At 36.7% G+C, this 19,966-nt stretch overlaps 1 protein-coding gene across 1 annotated transcript in view; it reads left to right on the top strand.

Annotated features, from left to right (window-relative positions):
• Positions 1-14,782, top strand: part of LOC132130528 (arrestin domain-containing protein 1-like) — a 30,770-nt gene extending 15,988 nt beyond the window's left edge. The window contains exons 2-8 of the mRNA XM_059542250.1: positions 4,665-4,775; positions 9,100-9,150; positions 10,594-10,748; positions 11,648-11,830; positions 11,970-12,146; positions 12,760-13,234; positions 14,252-14,782. Coding sequence (XP_059398233.1) covers positions 4,665-4,775; positions 9,100-9,150; positions 10,594-10,748; positions 11,648-11,830; positions 11,970-12,146; positions 12,760-13,234; positions 14,252-14,310 — 1,211 coding nt within the window. The 3' untranslated portion in view covers positions 14,311-14,782. The remainder of the gene's footprint in view (positions 1-4,664; positions 4,776-9,099; positions 9,151-10,593; positions 10,749-11,647; positions 11,831-11,969; positions 12,147-12,759; positions 13,235-14,251) is intronic.
• The last annotated feature ends 5,184 nt before the right edge of the window (positions 14,783-19,966 follow it).

The following is a 19,966-nucleotide window of genomic DNA, read 5'->3' as shown; positions in this document are numbered from 1 at the left end:
TTAAAAATAAGGCATTCATGAATTATTTTATAACAAAAAAATTTACTGTCTTAAGTGCACTCATTGATTAAGCCTATAAATTAAAATAATAATAATAATAATAACTATTATTTTTATAATTATCATATATTATTATACAGTTTATGCATAAGAAACTTTTATCCAAAACGACTTACAAAAGAGGAACACATTACTCCAGAGTCAGTCACAATGCCAGGTTTTTTTATAATAATAATCAAGTGCTAAGATTATAACAAATTAAACAAGATTTTGATGCACATCTTTCTTATTAAATCGTTTTATTCCACCTCTTACTACACTTGAAAGAGAATCACTTAAGACACTTTGATGTAAACCTATTCCACATAATAATATTCATTAAAACTGTATGTTAACATGTAGGAGCTTGCTGCATGAATGCGTGAGTACAGTTTACAAATCCGAGGAAACGGATTGTGAAAGCGTGTGCACAGATAATGAATTTGTGGGTACAGATTCTAAAACCAAGGGTACTGTACGATTTACAAAATATGAGGGCACGGATTGGAAATTCTTGGGCACGATTTGTTAAACCGAGGGACGGGTTTATGAATTCGTGAGTACGATTTATGAACTGACAGGACGGATTGGAAAACCGTCGCCACGGAATTATTTTTTTTCTCCTACAGGTGACGTGCGGGGCTCCGTACATTCGAACCAGAAAGACACAGCTCACATTTGACAAACGTTTTTGTCTTTATGTTCAACTAAAGTGAAATAATGAGCATATGTCCAATTACTCGTGTTGCTCTCGCCTTGACTTGCCATGACTGCCGCACATACTTGAATAAACGGAAACACGGCCGCAGTGCGTCTTCGTGTTTACAGTGGTTGGCATCCACCAATCCTACAATGCGTCGCTGCTGCAAACAGGTTAGGCCGTAGGCTACACTTCAGCCAAAATTAATTAATTAAAAAAAGTAACGGACAATGCACCATGTGGTAACGGTAACGGAGTTAATTTATTTAAAAAGTAATGCGTTACAGTATTAGTTACTGTCAAAAGTTACTGCGTTACTAATAACGCGTTACTAATAACGCGTTACTGTCCAACACTGCTATCAACAGGGAATGACATGTTTAATACTGTGATTAGCAACTATTAACACTATTAGCAACACACTAAAATAAGCCATTGAGTGCTAAACATGCAAGAAACATGCTAAAGCATGCTATTAATGCCATGAAACAAGAAGCTGTTGTAAGTCATACAATGTCTGATCTACAGGCCAATATTCAGTTATAATCATAGCATCACCTGCTGGCAACAGGAAATTACTTGTTTTACACTAAATAAAAAATGCAAATTCCGATCTGCCCCAAACTTCACTTTTTGGTAAGAGTCTTGGCTTGAAAACATCTGCATGGCAATCATCAGTTATCATTAATAGCACGACCTGTTAGCAACAGGAAATGACATGTTTTACACTGACTAAAACCTGCAATGTCCAATCTGCCCCAAATATCTTGTTTGATATGAGTCCTGGCTGGAAGACATCTAAAGACCAATATTCAGTTATAATCATAGCACCACCTGTTGGCAACAGGAAGTTTGGCATATATACATGATTTTGACATATTCCTCCTATATTTACCATATTAAATGCATATTGCCCACCGTTCACTGTTTTCCTAAGGCCACCAGGCGAAGGTGCCTCCAGGTGCGAGGGCCCTTTTAACACTGCCCTCTAGTTCCTAGTGCTAGAATATATTAGCATAAAGTTTCCTTATGCCAGCAGATGGTACACAGCAGATGGCACTGGTGCTTTAATGCCTATTTATTCGTTCATGAATTGTCTGATACTCTGAGGACCGTCTCTCCTTTGGATTTAATTGTTTTATTTGTGCTATAGATGGTAGGGCTCTCATGCCAATGTGCCAGGGAGGGCATCTCCCTTGTCCAGTGATATGCTGCCATCTGCCACCATTGTTTTGTGTCTGTGGTGCTGATTTAGACTGTGTGCCGGCCACACACAAACAGGCTTTAACATTCCCCCACCGTGTGTTATGCCTGCCTTGATTCAAAACCCACTTCTGCCTGTCTGAAAATTCAAACTGACATTTTTTTCTCTGTGAGAATTATGCCCGGTTTCATTCATGATGGGTCTGCTGTGGCCACACTTGTCCGTAGCAGTATATCTGTCTGTCTGGAGTGGCGCAGAGCTTTTTGACTTGCATACTAAAAAAGTAAGCTTGTGCCAGGGCAGAGTATTCCATTACTGCAAATTGTAAATTGTACAATACAGTTGTTTTACTGATTTTTGCAGAGTCATTGATTATGTGCTGCATGCTTGTGTTTAATCCAATGAAATCAAAATGAGATTTCTGTGGTTTTTAGTCCATGTCCATTAGATTTGTTGTAAACTGTATGCTAATCTACTTATAAACAATGATAAAACTAGCAGTGATTAAAAGTACATATGCATTTAAAATGAATAGTCTTTGACTCTCAGGAGAAAAAACTAATGAATGAATGACTTTTTACTCATTCAAAGGCTAATGCAAATATATGTCCAATCTAATGTTGAATGTCCCTCCTACTATTATAATTTCTCATCGAATATATACAGTAGAAAATGGTCACAGTTATGATGAAAATTAAATTAAATTGACTGACTATTTACAAAAAACATAATGTGTTCCTCCTCAATTTCCTGTTTCAATAAGAAATTCACTGCAGATGTTTTATGTATCTTATGGAGTCCCTAAAGGGAATTGGTGATGGTTACAAAAGAGATTTTATGTTTCAGAGAAATTATATTAATTATATTTATTATAAGAAATTATATTTCAGTGCTTTAGCATTCATGAAAATCCGCGAAACCATTTTGCTACCCGAGAAACGTTGCATTCTCTTTTTAAATCTTTTGCATTCTCCAAAGAAACAATTTGCATTGGCGCAGGAAATGTTTGCTTTTTGTTTATAAAACATTTGCTTTCGCTCACAAAACATTTGCACTCACCCCAAAGAAACGTTTGAAATGTTGGTTCGCAAGACTTTTGCATTTGCTTGCAACAGTTTGCGTTAATTAGCAAGACTTTTGCATTCCCCTGAGAAACTTTTGTGTTCACCTGATCAATTTTCCATTTACTTGCAAAATGTTGTGATTGAAATAATGAGAGATTTTTATTTATATTTAAATTATTGGATTAACGTTTTTGTTCGATGCAAATCTGACATATTTTGAAACTCTGTCTGTTTTTACCAATGTATCAATACAAAGATCCAGAGCTGTTGTTGCACCAAAGTTGAAATATGGAATTGAGTTCCATTTCCTAACATCTGTTTTATCTATTAGTCTCACACTGCCTCTTTCTACATTATGTACCATGATGGCTGTTTAAATGTTTTGAGAAGGTTGCTTTCTGAATTTCTGTATATTTTAGGGTGAAGCTGTAATGGTGTTTGCTTTGCCCTGCTGTTTTGAGTCAATCCAATTAAGATTTCTTGGGCTTTGCCCACCACTGGCCCATTACATAATCAGATCAGCTTGTGGTCACATGGCCGAGTCAGCTTGTCTCTTTTCACTCAAATTCAGGTTTTGTACACTGTATATTTGTGAACAAACTGTAATGTTTGTCTAAGTGATAATAATTGTGTCTGCTCAAACTCACAAAATCTGTAAACGTTCATCTCTACAGCCTATTAGTCACATATTTGGGCAAAAGCACCAATGCTACAGCCATACACATGCAAATATCTTTGTCTGTATCTTGTGACCCTGACCTCTAGGCTGAAGAGGTCTGATTTAGTCTTTGAAGGGTCTGACGTTGGTCTGTCTGGTTGGGTTTTGTACTTTCAGGTGTCTTTTTGTTTCTGGGTACACCCTGATAAAGCCTATGTGGAGAGCTTAGCATCAGGCAATTATAATGCAAATAAGGATGGCCGTTTCTTCTCGACGCGCCAGACAAAGGGGCTTTTCTGTCTGGGTGAATGTTTAATTCATATGGAATATCTGTTGTGTGGTATAGGTTGAAATCAGACAGGTTTTTCGATGAAAGGAAAACATTTAACATTCCTACTCAGCATTTGCTGTGTTGCTCTACCCATCAAGAAAATGACATCAGATCTGTTTACTGTGGAAAATCCAAAGCGATTACTTATCAGACCTGTCCTTGTGTCATTTCTGGAATGGTGGAGTGTTCAAAAGAAGTCTAATTTATGAAGGTGTGGAGGAAGGTTCGCCAACATGTTTCACAAACAACCTTATCAGTGTTTGAACGGAATGACAAGGTGTGTCAGATAGGAATAGATTTGAGTTTTTTCTTTCATAAATAATACTTGCTTAACAGCAATCATTTTTTAAATATTTCTTTATCTTATATTGATTTGTTTTTGACAGGAAATGTAAAGAATACTATACAGGACAGTTTAAATAATAAATAATAATTTAAAATAAATATAGAAATTAAATGCATACTACACAGTTTTTAAAAATAATACATTCAATACTAAATATTGCATATGTTCATCAAAAGATTGAATTTTTATTATAATTACTAAATATATAAATTTTAAAACATGTCATTGAGTTTAGCTTTTTTTAATTTTCTGAATGACGTGTCAACAACAAATTTAAACTTTGAACCAAAAAATGATGAATTGTTTTTTTGGGCTTTTACAGCTATTAAAGTCAACTGTGTGGGGTCGTGTGGCATCTCTTCCAAGCTGAATGATGCAACGTGGATGCTTGAGGAGAAGTACTTGAGCAGCACGCTGTCTGTGGCCGATAAAGGTAAGGAGGCCAACTTCCATACACCATATCATTCAGTTTCTGCTTTGCTTTAGTTCAGAAATTAGATTCAAATTTAATGTCATTGCACATGTAAGGTACAAGGCAACGTCAAACGAAATACGGTCATTCTTAATATTATTAGTCAAAATATCCTTTAAATGGCTTTTAATAGCCCCACTCTACAATAAAAAAACCTTGCTCACTTTGAAGGACTTTTGGCTTACTTCTCAAATTCATGTTACTTGATCAGCTGTTTGTGTCGAAGAGCTTCCTGTTCTGAGAATGTGTCTTTCTGGTTTCTTCCTGACTGTCTTAAAGTGTCAAGTATCATATAACCCTTTAAGTAGGTTAAATTTGAGTTATCCCTTAGAACAGGAAATCTTTAATTAGTCTTCTTCAAGCAGTCTACAATATTATTGAAAACCAATCTGTTCAGTTGGCATAGAAATAATGTTTAAAGAGCTGTTATTTCTGATAAAACTGATGGGTGTAGTGTCCAAACAATGACCCTCATAGCGAAGCAGCTGTTTGTGTTGCTGCAGGCTGTGTATGGTTGGAAATGTCTGTATATTTAAGAGGATACATTTCTCGTTGCCAAGTGAAGCCTCAGATCTAGTTTCATTTTTAACTGTTTTTGGTCAGGACTACTGGGGTGATATCAGTGGAATAGATTCAATCATGTACAGTAAGTTTGGGGCGGGACTATCTGTTTGTTTATACAGATGAAGAGACTATGTAGAAACAGCTTATTTTTGCTTAAAATAATGGTTGATGTTTTCATTTTTCCCTCCTGAAATTAAATTATATGACTTTCCAGCTACTCTTTAGATATTTTTTTACACTGACTTAACTAGGTTTGATGTGACAAGTTACCAAATTTTCTTTCCACACTGCACTGTCACAGGCAATGAGAAGTTACTTGATTTTGTGGACCATTAAGATTTCACAGTTGAACACCAAAAAAAGCAAAAGCTCCCGTCCACTTTTTTCAGTGGCCGTATTTTTGCCCATAGGGACTTAAATCTTCTTTTAAGAGTTGTAAGCTATGAACCAAGCCAACCAGTTACAAGGTGAAATCACAACTAAATGAACCCTGGTATGAAGCCAAGAAATATTCGAAAATTGAACAAAAAAGTACTCTATTCTTAATGGCTTGAAAAGAACTACAATCCCATGAAGCTTTGAAAAATTACGTAAATTAAAAAATAATGAAGAAATATTAAATGTTGATTTAAAGATGGACCATAGGAGTAGACTGGTTCTTTTGGTGTGATTTGCTTGTCACTATTCTAATTGGTGGAGGTTTATTTATAGAATCATGGGTAATGTAGTTTTTCATCAGAAATCCCACTGTTTAAACATGATTATTTCAAGAATAAATTGAAATTATGTGGGCTGATGACTTTAACAGAAATATATAACTGTGATTAACTACCTTGTAGCTCACGGAGGGTCTGTCTTTATCCGTTTATAAGTTGCAGTATAATTAAAAATGTCTCAATTTACAGAAGCAGCTGGCTAGAACAACCAAAATTAAGATTTACATGAAAGTTTCATTGCATGTTGCTGTAGTAGTTCAGTCTAATAAAGAGGAAGGAGACCGGGGTCGGCGTACGGGGCTCGTGGGATACTTTATTTAAATACTAATAAAACAAAACAAACAAACGCGGCAGGTGCGCGCACAGTCTCTTAAGACTTTTCACTACTGCAGTCTTCGTTCTTCTCGCTCGGCAGCTCTCCAGCTCCTTACTCCCACGAGTCCCCGTCTCTCTCATTCTTTGCTGGTCTTCCGCCGGCTTAAATGCCGGTTCCCCACGCCAATCACTGTAACGAGACCCAGGTGTTAATTGTCTTTCACGTGATCCACTTACCACCGCTCGTCTCTTCACTCGCTCTCCCGTTGCAGACTTCGCTAAACCACGCCTCCCCCGCCACAGTTGCCTAATTAGAAAAGAGTATAAGGTGTTTGTTCAAATTGTACACATTTTATTGAAAATGCAAGAATTTCCTTTCACCTTCTTTCTGCACTCTCTCTCTGTCTCTCTGTCTCTCAACTCTGTGTTCAGGTCAAACAGAGTCATTATGTTTTGCCATGAAGTGAAGTATGAGCTCTTGGCATATGTGTCCCGGCAGGTCTTTTACTGTAAGAGTGCTTGTTAGTTCACATGCTCAGTCCTGTCCTACGACACCTTTCCAGGAAACCTTTTAGCAGCCCGGCTGTCTGAATCAGCAACGGGGACGTTCTGGACCCAGATGTGCTGGGTAACTGTGCTCATCTGAACCTGCAGGCCGATAAAATGCTGAGTGTTTCTTATGCTGGGTGCCAGGAACTAATGTCTACTGTCTGCCCATTATGAGTTCATGTTCCACTCTTCATTGCTCAGCAACACAGGGCTGTGGTGGTGGATTGAGATGCTTTTAGTCCTCTGGGTATTGAAAATTGGGTGTTGCACTGTTGTAAATGATATAGTTGGATGTGTTTCGTAGCATTCCAACATAAAAAAAGACCTAAGAAAACTGATGCATTGGCAAAATTAGGCTAAATGACTTTCCTCTTATGGATAAAAAGTCAAAACATTTTTCATAATAATGTTATCCTCAGAAGGATAAAAGTCATACAAGTTTGGAATGACATGAGGTTAAATAAATGATTCAGAATTTCCTTTTTTTTTACCGTTAAATCAGTGGTTAGAGCATTTGCAATCATCTCTATTTTGACAGCACTTCATGAAAGCGTTCTTGCGATAAAACATTTCCCCGTTTGACCTCTTGTTACTGACCACATGGAGATCTGTATCTCTGGATTTCTATTAACTATTTGAAGGCACATACTGAGCAAGAAAATGTGACGTTTCCTTATACCTGAGCAGTCAAACACATGTTCAACTTGTCACAAACATTCCTGTAAAACCTGATGCATGTGTCACTACCCATACATTCATCTAGAACAGGTTTGCTTCTCAGAATTAGATGGCGGTGTGTGTATAGCATCAAAGCAGTACCTGGTTTACATGCACAACATTGCAGCATAAACCCAGCAATGCTAGAGATGGTTTACTTGAGTTTTCTGTCTGCCAAAACATAAAACTAAATGCAATTTTTGCCATTGGAAGTGTGTGTAGTACAGTAAATGATGTATAAAAGCTGCTAGCTAGGCTAGTGTTGCTTTAATCAACCCCATTTCCTGAAATAATGCTTTTTTTGAGGACTTCCTTCCTTACAAACACTGAAAGTATCACAGAAAAAAGGACATTTGATATGCCTGCTTGTGCTGCTTGTGAATTTCCCATAATTTTGTCTAAGAGGCTTTTTAAGAGGTCTTATAAACAAGAACAAATTTAGACAGTAATTAATGGCTGGTGTTAAGTCGTTTTCTCCTCACACATTAACACACCATCTTTTTTACTCGTACAACACCCTTCAGTATGATTTTACTGCCAAATGTTGAAGTTTTGATAAACAAGCACAGGCAGCGCACACTGTAGCTCATGCAAATTCACACGCCAAATTACAAATGTTTTTTTTTAAGTGTCATAGGAGGGGCATACATTTTCAGTGTTTATTCAAGATATACACTTCCAGATTTTTGAATAACCTCTGGGGTGGTGGAAATCCCCAGTTAGAAAGCACAGGAGAGGGCATTGTTACAGCTGTCAGGGTGCTTATCTACCCAGATATGCTGTCCCGTTTGAGTCACTCTGACTTACCAGAATCCCAGAATACACATGATTTTCTCATAATAGTGAAGTACTTTAGGACGTCTGCTGTGCTTATGTGTCAGTTTTATAACTAATAGATATATAGATAATATATAGATAGATAATATAATAAATAATAGAATTATCAGTCATTAATACATAGTATAACTCATTCATTAGTTAATGTACATATACAGTTAATAGTTAAAAATGCCCCCAAACCATATCATAATTCCAAATATTTATACAAGGCAATTGTAAGAAATATTGTATATGTACAGTACTTTATAGTTTGTTTTTTATTTTGTGTGTAAATGTATGTATATAATTATCAATCATTAATGCATATAATCCATTTTTAATGTACATATGTAGAAATGTCACAAAACCATTTATTAAATATTTAAATATAATTGTATGAAATATTTAAAAATAATGAATATATGTTTTTTAAACTCAATCATATTTTATATTTAATGTATGTGTGTGTGTGTATATATATGTATATACACGCACACACACACACACACACATATATAAACATGTAATTAATGTTTCTAGTTTAATATTTTTAATAAGATGCATATGTATTTATGTACGTAATTTTTTTTTCTCTGTCTTTACAGGTACTCTGTCAGCTGGTGAGCACAGTTTTCCTTTCCAGTTTGTCATTCCAGGTAATTTTAAAATTAGCATTTCAAAGCCGTTAAAGCGCATTTTCATTCAGAGCAACTTAATGGTAGTCATTCAATTAGGATGCGTTGTGCATCATAGACGGGGAACACTCTAGTGTGAGGTTAAACTATGCTGAGTGCCTCTGAAGCATGATGAGAGGGTGGAAGAAGAGTTTAATTTTAATCTTGGTCTAACAGCAGCTGTATAAAGTCTTTTTGTTATGGTCCCGCCCATTTCTGCACAAACACATCTCCCATCATGAGCTATTAAGGGAAGATATGGCAGCGACATTCCTGGCTGCTTAAGTAGTGGCTGCTTGCAACCCTATGAACAGCTATTAAAGATTAACCTCAAAGGATCTGATCAATCTAGTGACTTTCCACTAGGGATGGGTACCGAAAACCGGTATTAAACTGGCCCCGGGGCTAAATTATGAAAGACCGTAGTATCAGTAAGATCTGACGGTATCGGTTCTGCTTTCGGTACTGGAGGGGGAAAAAAATCTATGTACTATGTATTTTTGCTTAATAATGTTATCGTGCACATTTTATCTCACCAAACATTTCTAATGTGCGATCATATCAAGGCGTTTGTCTGTAAGATCTGCGAGATCTCTCACGCGCGCCGTGGAGGCTGTCTGTCAGTCACACACACACACACACACCACAATGAGCGCGGCGCACGCACACAGTACGAAAACTCCCGCTTAATAATAAAGAGTGACGATGGCGAAGAGATTTGCTTAATAATGTTATCATGCACATTTTATCTTACCAAACATTTCTAATTTGCGATATTAAGACGTTTGTCTGTAAAATCTGTGAGATCTCTTATGCGCGCCGAGGAGGCTGTCTGTCAGTCACATACACACACACACACGCACACAACAAGAACGAGCGCGGCGCACACACACGCATAAGGGGCCATTCACATATCACGTCTTTTGCGTGCTCAAGTTCATTATTTCAAATGTAGGTGCGCACTATGCGCTCATAATGGAAGCGACACGGTCGCGACGCGCACGCGGTGCAACGAGCTCGTTTTTTCCAGCTTTCCAGATTTTGATATCGTTACATCCCTACTTTCCACCCCAAAAATCAGGAATGCATTTTGACGTTAGGCATACAAATGCGAAGATATAGAGATAAAGCTTGTTAATATCTGTGGGCTGTTTCACTTGAATTTCACAGTGATTTGCTATTATTTATTCATTTTTCACAGCTCCTGAGTCTTCAGCTTCTGTTTTGCTTTTAAAACAGATTCACAATGACAGCACTTAAGAGTTGTATTGATTCAGTTTATTGATTGTGAACTCTAACATGCCAATATCCTGGTCCTTGAACAATAGCATTGTTTTCGTCAAAGACATGATTATTTTATTAGGTAGCTTGAATAGGAAAGCTTTTGACAAATCCAAAATAACATATTCTTTATGTCTCTTGTAGCATCCGTTCCAACCTCGTTCGAAGGCCCATTTGGGAAGATTTTGTACCAAATTAGGGCATTTATTGACACACCACGTTTCTCAAAGGACTACAAGACCCAGCGACCCTTCTACCTTCTCAATGTGCTCAACCTCAACGAGTTGCCAGATGTAGAGGTGAGACTTGGCTATACTTATATTATACATATCATTAGGCTTGTAATGATTTACTCAACTCAATTAGACTGTATAATTTTCGAAATCTTAAGCAAAAACAGAATGGTCTGACTTTAGTTTTGTGAAACTACTACATAAAACATATCTGAAGGAAACAGCAGAGGAGCTGAATAAGACGCAGATTCACTCTCTGACAGCAGGTGGCGCTTATGAACAGCAATGTTACAGTGTTTCCTGGGTTACCACTGTAAACAAAGCAGAGCTGCATAAACACTACTTTAATATGCTTCCTTCAGAGGCTAGATGAAAAGAAAATGTGCACATTTTTAAAGATGGTAAGTTCCCCTTAGAGATACATTTATTTAAACTCTTATTCCAATTTTATCGTGATTTGTTTGGCATCTCAACCGATTTGAATCATCACATATATTTGAATCGATTTTCGACTGGGTCGCAGTTAATCATCACATCCCTACATATTATATGTGACCCTGGACCACAAAACCAGTCTTAAGTCACTGGGGTATATTTTTAGCAATAGGCAAAAAAAGCATTGTATGGGTCAAAATTATCGATTTTTCTTTTATGCTAAAAATCATTAGGATATTAGGTTAAGATCATGTTCCATAAAGATATTTTGTAAATTTCCTACTGTAAACATACAAAATGTAATTTTTGATTCGTAAAATGCATTGCTAAGAATTCATTGGGACAACTTTAAAGGTGGGTTTTTTGCACCCTCAGATTCCAGATTTTCAAATAGTTGTATCTCTGCCAAATGTTGTCTGATCCTAATAAATCTCAATTTAGAAAAATTGACACTCAAGACTGGTTTTGTGGTCCAGGGTCACATATTATACTCGCTTTCCAATTCCTAATGTCTGCCCTTCTTTTCCCAGCAACCGAGCTGTGCTGTGACAACAAAAAAGTTTACCTACCTCCTGGTAAGAACAGGCACGCTCATGCTGAAGGCCTGCAGTGATCTAAGAGGATACACTCCCGGACAGGTTATCAAACTATCCACTGAGATCCATAACAAGTCTGGGAAAGACACTGGCTATGTGATGGCCAGCCTTATTCAGGTGAGAAGAAAATAAAAAAAGAGACTGCTGATTTTTAGATTCATAAAAATAAATTTCTGCAGCACTGTTGTTGACAATATGTAGATAGATGTAAATTATCAGAAAATGCAACTCCTTACAACTGTGTATATCTGTGCAGAGAGTGTCGTATAAAACAAAGCGGCCAGTTTTTGATCTGCGACCCATCGCACAGGTGGAGGGTGCTGGGGTGAAGGGTGGTAAACATGCAGAGTGGAGAGAACAGATCATCGTCCCTCCTCTTCCTCAATCAGGCCTCACTGGCTGCAGCCTCATAGATATTGAGTATTTTATCCAGGTATGAGACAGGAAATCTGAACCTTACCATTACATGAGGTAAAAACCTTCTTTTGTGAACTGAATCAACCAATTCATTTTAAATATCAGACACAGAGAGTTGAAATACAGAAAGAAATCTGTCTGAATCACGAAAGAATCATTCCAGTTGGTGAATCAGATCAACTGATTCATTGAAAATATCTGACTCTGTGAGGTGAATTCAAGAACTGAATCAGTCTGATTAAAGAAAAAAATCATTCAGGACTCTTTTGTGACCTGGATCAGTTCAGTTCAAAATATCTAGTTCAATTCATTGTTGAATTCAAAAAACAAATCAGTCTAACTCATGAAGAAATCATTCAGAGCAGTTTTAGGATGTGGATCACTTTTATCTTTGACTAACCAAATCAGTCTGATTCGTGAACAGAACATTCAGGTCAGTTTTGTCAATGGATCTACTGATTCATTGTAAAGATTCATTCCAACTCAAAAGAATTCCAACTCATGAACATGTGGTTTTTATTTTTGCACTATTCTTTGAAGGTCTTTTCTTGGATGCACTAGAAGTCTTCCAAATTGAGATTTATCTAGAAATATAGCTTCATGTCATGAAGTGCGTCTCCTTCTCACAGGTTTCACTAAAATCTCCAGAGGCTGTGGTCACGTTACCCATCTACATCGGGAACATTGCTGTAAACTTGACTCCCTCCATTCCTCACCCCATCACCCAAGGCGCACCAGTGCCTGCCATGCCAAGCCTCAGCCCAGCGCCCGTAGTCCCCAGCGCACCTCCTGCAGAGGACGGCCTGGAGGGTGAGCTGTGTGCAGGAGGAGTAGACAGCGAGGAGATCCCTACCAAGAGTCATTCTCAGCAGGATCCGTCCGGTGTTCCTCTCTCCATGTATCCAGGGATGTTCGGTCAAGCATCTGGTCTGCTCCCGCCGCAGAGCCAGCAGGCCGGCCAATGCTCCGACGGCTCTGCTCCTATGTTCTGTCTGTCCACAGGGGCCACCATACCTTTCTTCACAGATGGTAATACAACACCAGTGCCCACTTCCTGTCCCCTCATCCTGCCCCCTGAATACAGCACCTGGGAATACCCACTTGGTGAGTGATCTAGTTGAGAATTAGTACCCTGTACAGGTTTGTGTCTGGGTGCTTACCCATATTTTCCAAAAAGTCTTGCAGGATTCACATGCAGTAAGTTTATTTACTAGTTGATGGGTCAGTAAATGGCTAGTGCCAAGCTTTAGAACTTCAAAGCAAAAAACTCTAGCTCATACTGTAGGTCATGAAAGATTTGTCTCTTTTTGATTTAATTAGCAGATTCAGATTTGTAATCTGAGTGTTGAAAGGCCAAATGGGCCAGTTTATCTGGTTTCAAAATTATTTTTCTCATTTATTGAATGTTGAATCGATGTATGCATGTGGAGCAATGAACAAATACAATAACACTGAAATATGTAAATAATAAATCTAGGAACTGTATCTAAGATTAATATAACAGTGGAGAATGTCATTCATTCTATCATTCTACCGTTCTGTCATTCTGTCTATATTGTATGTTTAAATATTAAAACACTTACATGCAAGTAACTCAACGACACACACATTCAGATCAGTTTTCTTTTAAACCATTTATGCTTATAATGTACTCTCCCATAAAATGCAATCAAGCATAAATGTCAACATCATCATCTACAGTAAAATATCAAACAGGAAACATCACTAGTTGTTGTAAATCAATCGGTTTGCCATTTTATTTAGACACTACTTCTGGTAGGAGGCTTTTGTTAATATTTAGTTTATGTATGGGGTTACATTTCAGCAAAGGTTAAAGTTACAGCCCTCAAATAATTAAGACTGTGCAACAAGCGGTAACTTGTCGCCATATCTAGAGTAAGTGCATATTAAATAATTTAATTCGATGCTGATCCAAAGTATAAATTAGTGGCAGAACTAGTCAGTGAAACCCTAACCTTTGTAGCAGCAAATCTGAATCTTGTATTTTTATAAAAGAGGTTTGCCATGTAAACATTACCCTGTCACAGTGTGAATGTAACTGATTGTGTACTGAAATTAAATGCAGGTTTATTATTAATATTTTTTTTTCATTCTTTTCAGAGCCACCTCCCACTTATGAGGAAAGCTGCAGTAGCAACGAACTCCAGCTTCAACAGTAGCATGAGGTAGACCCATTAGAGGTCCCGCTTCTTCATCATGCCATTCATCTTCTGCCCCCTGCTGGACGGTACAGGCATTGCTGCCAGCCCATAAACCTGGCCCTTCTTTTCCATGAACCAAATATGTTTTAAACACATAAAGGATTGTTTCCTTCATTTTAAATTAATCCCTTCAGATTACCGTTTCAACACTGAAGAAAACAACCTTGAAACCGTACAGGGAGAATGTTTCAGTGCCTAAGAAGATGTAGCACTCATGAGCATCCCCAAGATGAGACACGCTCAGAGTTCTTGACTAACGAATACCAGCAGCTGTAACATTATGAAGTGAAAGTTACACTGAAAACACTTTTTCATTCAACCAAGCCTGGCCTTAGGTAAATCTTATCACAAAACATGCTCTGTAAAATCGGACTTAATGCAGAAATATAATGCTGCCTGACTGAAAGTCTTAAGGAAAAAATATTCCTTTCCTTGTTGATGTTGTAGGGTTTCATTTGACTTTTTAAAACCCATCTCATCACCCAATGGACACTGTGTGGAAACATCTTTGGAATACCTGTGTAGTCAGCTATCTTGGGCAAATATGTCATCATCACTTGGCCAAATGGCAGCCAGTGTACCTTAAATGGTTAAGGGAACAATATATTACATATCATTTTTAATGAAAACTAGTTATATGTTCATTTTATTTCACAGGCTGTCAAGATTTTAGGATGACACTTCAGACTTCTGACTCTATTTTAATTACCTTGTTTAACATAAAACAAAGCAAAATAATCATTATTCATTATTCATTATTTTTTCTAAGTATTTCAAAGTACCGATGTTCAGAGTGTGTTTTTTTTTTTGACTGTGCGTAATATGTTTGATTTTGGACATTTTTGATGTGCATCATTTGAAATCTGATTCGAACTGTACATGTCTTTTGTATGTGACTTGTTTGGTCTTATCCATTGATATTTCTCATACTAACCCACAGTGATCAGAGATTTATGATGGATTTCCGGTGAGGCCTTCGGCTGTATTTGGATTATGTACCCTCCTTTTAATATGGCAAACACTTTTTTTCCAAAACACTTGTCCAGACCCTTGAACTGTTGAAGAAATGGAAAATTTTAAGCACAAAAGGCACTTTTTATATATATATATATATATATATATATGTGTGTGTGTGTGTGTGTGTGTGTGTGTGTGTGTGTGTGTGTGTGTGTGTGTTTTCTCAATTCCTTCTCCAAAATCTAAATGATAAACTTCAATTTTTAGTTGGGTGTTATACTAAGTTTAGTACTTGATTCAATCAACAAAGGAAGTGCAATTCAGAACAGCCCTACAGAACAGAAATGTTTTACATCATTTAGTATGAAGCAAATTTAGAAGACATGTTTTCAGTACTAAATCCTGGGATATTCTATATGCTTTTCCATCTGTCTCTGAGTATCTGTTTAAAATTTATTTTGCACTACCTACTATTTAAAGTGCTGACAGAGAAAATCCATTTGCATCCTTTATACAGTATATAAAAATTTAACCATGAAAAGGTAATGCATTCATGTGCTAATATGTATATTACTCAAAAGGAATGAACAAAATAAAAAAGCTTCATTTTATTTTCATCAAGAGGATTATATTTCTAGCCTGTAGTATACTTTTTGATGAAAACAAAAAACAGAGACATAAAACCTAGCGTTTATTCTCTGTCTATATTATTGTCTATTATTATTGTGCAAAGGTTATTGTAAGAATAAGAGAAAGAGTTAGTGAAAGAACTGAACTATTCCATAATGCAGAAAAACTGTCATAACAACATAATATTTTTCTTCAGAATGCTTTAAGAAGGTTTTTTTTTTTTTTTGAAAACTTTAAGAAAAAGCCTACAAGTTTTTTTTTTTGTTTTCATCACTTTATCTTATATTTTGTTAAATTTTTCAGTAAAGGAAATTGGGGTAAATTGACATCGGATTGTGATTGATTGTGAAAATTGTATTTAAAGCATTTATATTTGTAGCATGAAATGGATCAATGTAATTTACTAACAGTTAAACATTATATAACAGATATAATGTTTAAAGTCATTTAAAAAATGTACTTTTGAATAATCTAGTAAAACTGCAGAAGGTACAGATTATATATAGTGAACCATTCATATTCATATCAAGGGATCTCTCGACTTTGCTGATTTTATTGCAGGAGGCCACTGTGACTTCTGTGAAGCTAAATTTCTGATTGTTTCTTTACTGCAAGCAGCACTATGTTAAAACTGCACAAATGTTAAAAACATTCAAACAAAAATAAGACATTTCTAATTGATTTATTTGAATGTAATCTTTATAATCGAAATCAAGTACAGAACCCTCTGACTTGAACACCTATTCTGTATTTTAAACCACATTTTGCCTTAAATGTGAATCTGATGTGTCCCTGGTCGCATCGTAATTGTTAAAAGACAAATACTTTGAGATAACATTGCATCGCTTTTACTGTGCTCTATATTTGCCTCTCAAAAGAGTAATTGGGGATATTAGTTATTAAGGCACTGTAGGTGAACATTGCAAGACATTGCAGTATGGACTAAAATGTAGTTGATAATTTTTTAAATTGCTATGTTCAGTCTTTTCTTTTTCACCAAAGGTTCAACAGCTTTATCATGTTTTATTTCATCGTTGTCTGATACTTTCCTTTTCCTGGATTTTCCAGCAGGTTTTGAAATAAAGGAGCATGATTGTCGATCAGTGTTCTATGTTAAGATGTGACTGGATGAAACTTGTACAGAAAATAAAATCACTTAAATTCTCAGGTCCCAATCGCCATTTTTAATCTCATTTTTAAAATCACTTGTGCTTGCCCTCTCATAAAAAGTGATTAAAATGCATGAAAGTATGTATTTGCTTATTTATCAAATCAGTATGAAATCAGAATTGATCCTATTAAAAGTAAATATTTCACCAAAAAAAGACCATTTCCACAAAAGTATTAATAATAAGCAATGGTTAAAGGAAGCAAGTAAGAAAAAAAGCATTGAAGGATTTGTTTTTTACAAACACACAGCTTTTACTGTTTTAACAGATGGACTGGATTCACGTGGGTTATTATTTTTATGTTTCTGTCAGTTGTTTGGACTCATTGGCACCCATTCACTTCAGAGGATCCAATGGTGATGTAAAGCTAAATTTCTCAAAATATGTTCCAGCAAAGAAACAAACTCATCTACATCTAGGAGGGCTTGAGGGTGAATACATTATCAGCAAATTTTCCTTTTTGGGTGAACTTTTCCTTTAGTATATGTTGATGAGTAATTGAAGAAAAAAAAGTGTCATTTTAAATGATAAACAATGGCAAAAATCACCTTCCTATTTTAATCCTAATTTGTTGTATCACATTATGTAGATGTAGTCCTAAATAAATTGACCAAAATAAACCTAATTTAGAAAAGCAATTGATTGTCTAGTTTTGAATGATACTCACTCATACACCGTTTTCTGGATGGCAACACGAGGAAATAGGAGGTAAAAGATCAAGGTGTCAGCACTGCCTGCTGCTTCTTTCCAGTTGCCATAGAAACTGATCCCAATTCATCATTATCACAGTGCCACATAAGGACATGGACAATGGTGTGTAATCAGCATGGATGGTAGACTCTGAAAGCCAGAGAAAGATAGAGAGACGAACCCACAAATAAATGTGCATGGAGAATATTAAATGGGTGGTCAACTGCTAAGTAAATCTTGTGGGCTTGTTGGCTGCTGTCAGATAGGTTTTAAGAAGTTTATAGCTCGGCCAGGTTGGGAGACATCTTAAACTCGACTGGTTTTAAAATGGTAGGCTATGGTTAGAAATAAGACGCAGTACAAAATTTATATATATACATATACCAGTTCTATGTGGCAAAACTGGTGTGAACAATTTGTTAACGATTTAGACTGAATCGATCCAACTAACTGACCCACTGAATTGAGAAAACCTTCTGTTTCGGACATGTCAGTTTCGCAATGAATCGAGAATAGATGTGTGAACTGATGTTCGAAGTGCCTCTTTACACCTGGTCCCTTCATGCGATTTCTCTGATCGGTTAGTTATCTGGTTTGTTAAAACTGTTCCATTTACACTTGGCCACATAAATGTGTCACTCCAAAACGGATATAAATTCGATCTTAAATTCCCGCGCTTTTCGAAAATTTAACGAAGTTCAGGACAACGAAAACAACAGATAGGCTATGCATTTCATTGCTAAGTTAAAGAACAAAGACAGCAATAAGAGAGGGAGCGGCATATAAATGATTGTGTGTTGAGCATCTGCGACTTATTAATTTCAGTGGTCCCGTGGGGCTCCCCTCGGTTCCGCATTGCGTGGTGCCTAAACATGCTACTGTTCAGAATAACTGGCTTTGGCTATAACATAGCCTATAACACGCTCTAACACGTTTATTTTTTTTTATTTTTACATTTCGAGAGGAGTCAAATTTACAGCCTATTTCAACACTTAGATGCATTTACACCTGTCCAGTTTCGTCTGGTATGGGTCCCACACCACCTGAAGTGGTTTGAGCGATCGGATTCGAAAGCTTTTCGGAGGGCATTCGGATTCGAGAGTCTTTTCACGACTGGATAGCTAGTTTACAAAAACATGTTAATGTTTAAAACTTAATATTCTTTTTAGGTGATACTGGATTTCTGAATCTCTTAACTGAATTCTGACCAAAGCAAATCGAATGAGGACCACTCCAAAATACCTAAAAGCTTGCTGCTGCACGTAGATGGCGTACAACAAAAAAAGACTTTGAAGTATTTGATCCGGGTCTTTGAAATCGTTTGAAAGAACCGATTCTCAGAAATGAGTTGGACATCACTACTCCACACAGCTGAAAGATATGGGATTTAAATCCTGCCATGATTCAAAACTGAAAATAAAGTTCTGAAAGGTTGAAACTAATAAACTAAGTTGAAACTAAGAAACTAACTAATCTTACAAAAAAAAGTTTTGCAAGATCGAAAAATAAGATTTGCAAGCTTGCAAAATGTAAAAAAAAGAAAAATATCTCTGCACACGTTGTTTTTGAGATTTCCTTCTTCAAAACTGCAACATTTTTTTTTACAATGTTGCGCAAAGAATTTTTCAGAGTTTCAAATTTGTCAGTGTTCTCCCACTGTATTAGATTGTTTTCCAGGTTTGAAACCTTGTAAATGGTGATCTGAAAACTGGTGTGCGAATTTGTGAATTTTTTTTTGAAACTATGAAAACTGAGGTTCGAAAGGGTGAAACTTATTACATTACATTACATTTGCACTCCTATTGCAGACAATTTTTTCAGAGCTGAGTTTACAAAACCCACTTTGCGGAGATACGCCTACACAGTTGCGAGCTTGCGACTCACGTGATTTGTGGCAGCGTTGTCACGCAGCTCTGCTCTGAAACTCTGAAACACAGACTGAGCGAAAATGAAGCTTCGCAACCTTGCAACTAAAAAACAGCCTGGAGGGAGGGCCTTCTGCTCTTGGCCAATGCTTTGCTGTCTGCTGACGTACAGTCCAATCACAAGTCGTATTTACTGGAAAGGTGGGATTGACCGACTGCTCCACCAATGACAAAAGCGCACAGGATACTCAAAATAAACGGTCCTAAAATTTAAAAAAAGGTTACCGACTTGTCGCTGGAATT

This window comes from Carassius carassius, chromosome 47 (assembly GCF_963082965.1).
Source record: "Carassius carassius chromosome 47, fCarCar2.1, whole genome shotgun sequence".
Classification (NCBI taxonomy): domain Eukaryota; kingdom Metazoa; phylum Chordata; class Actinopteri; order Cypriniformes; family Cyprinidae; genus Carassius; species Carassius carassius.
This window is presented reverse-complemented; position numbering and strand designations above follow the sequence as displayed.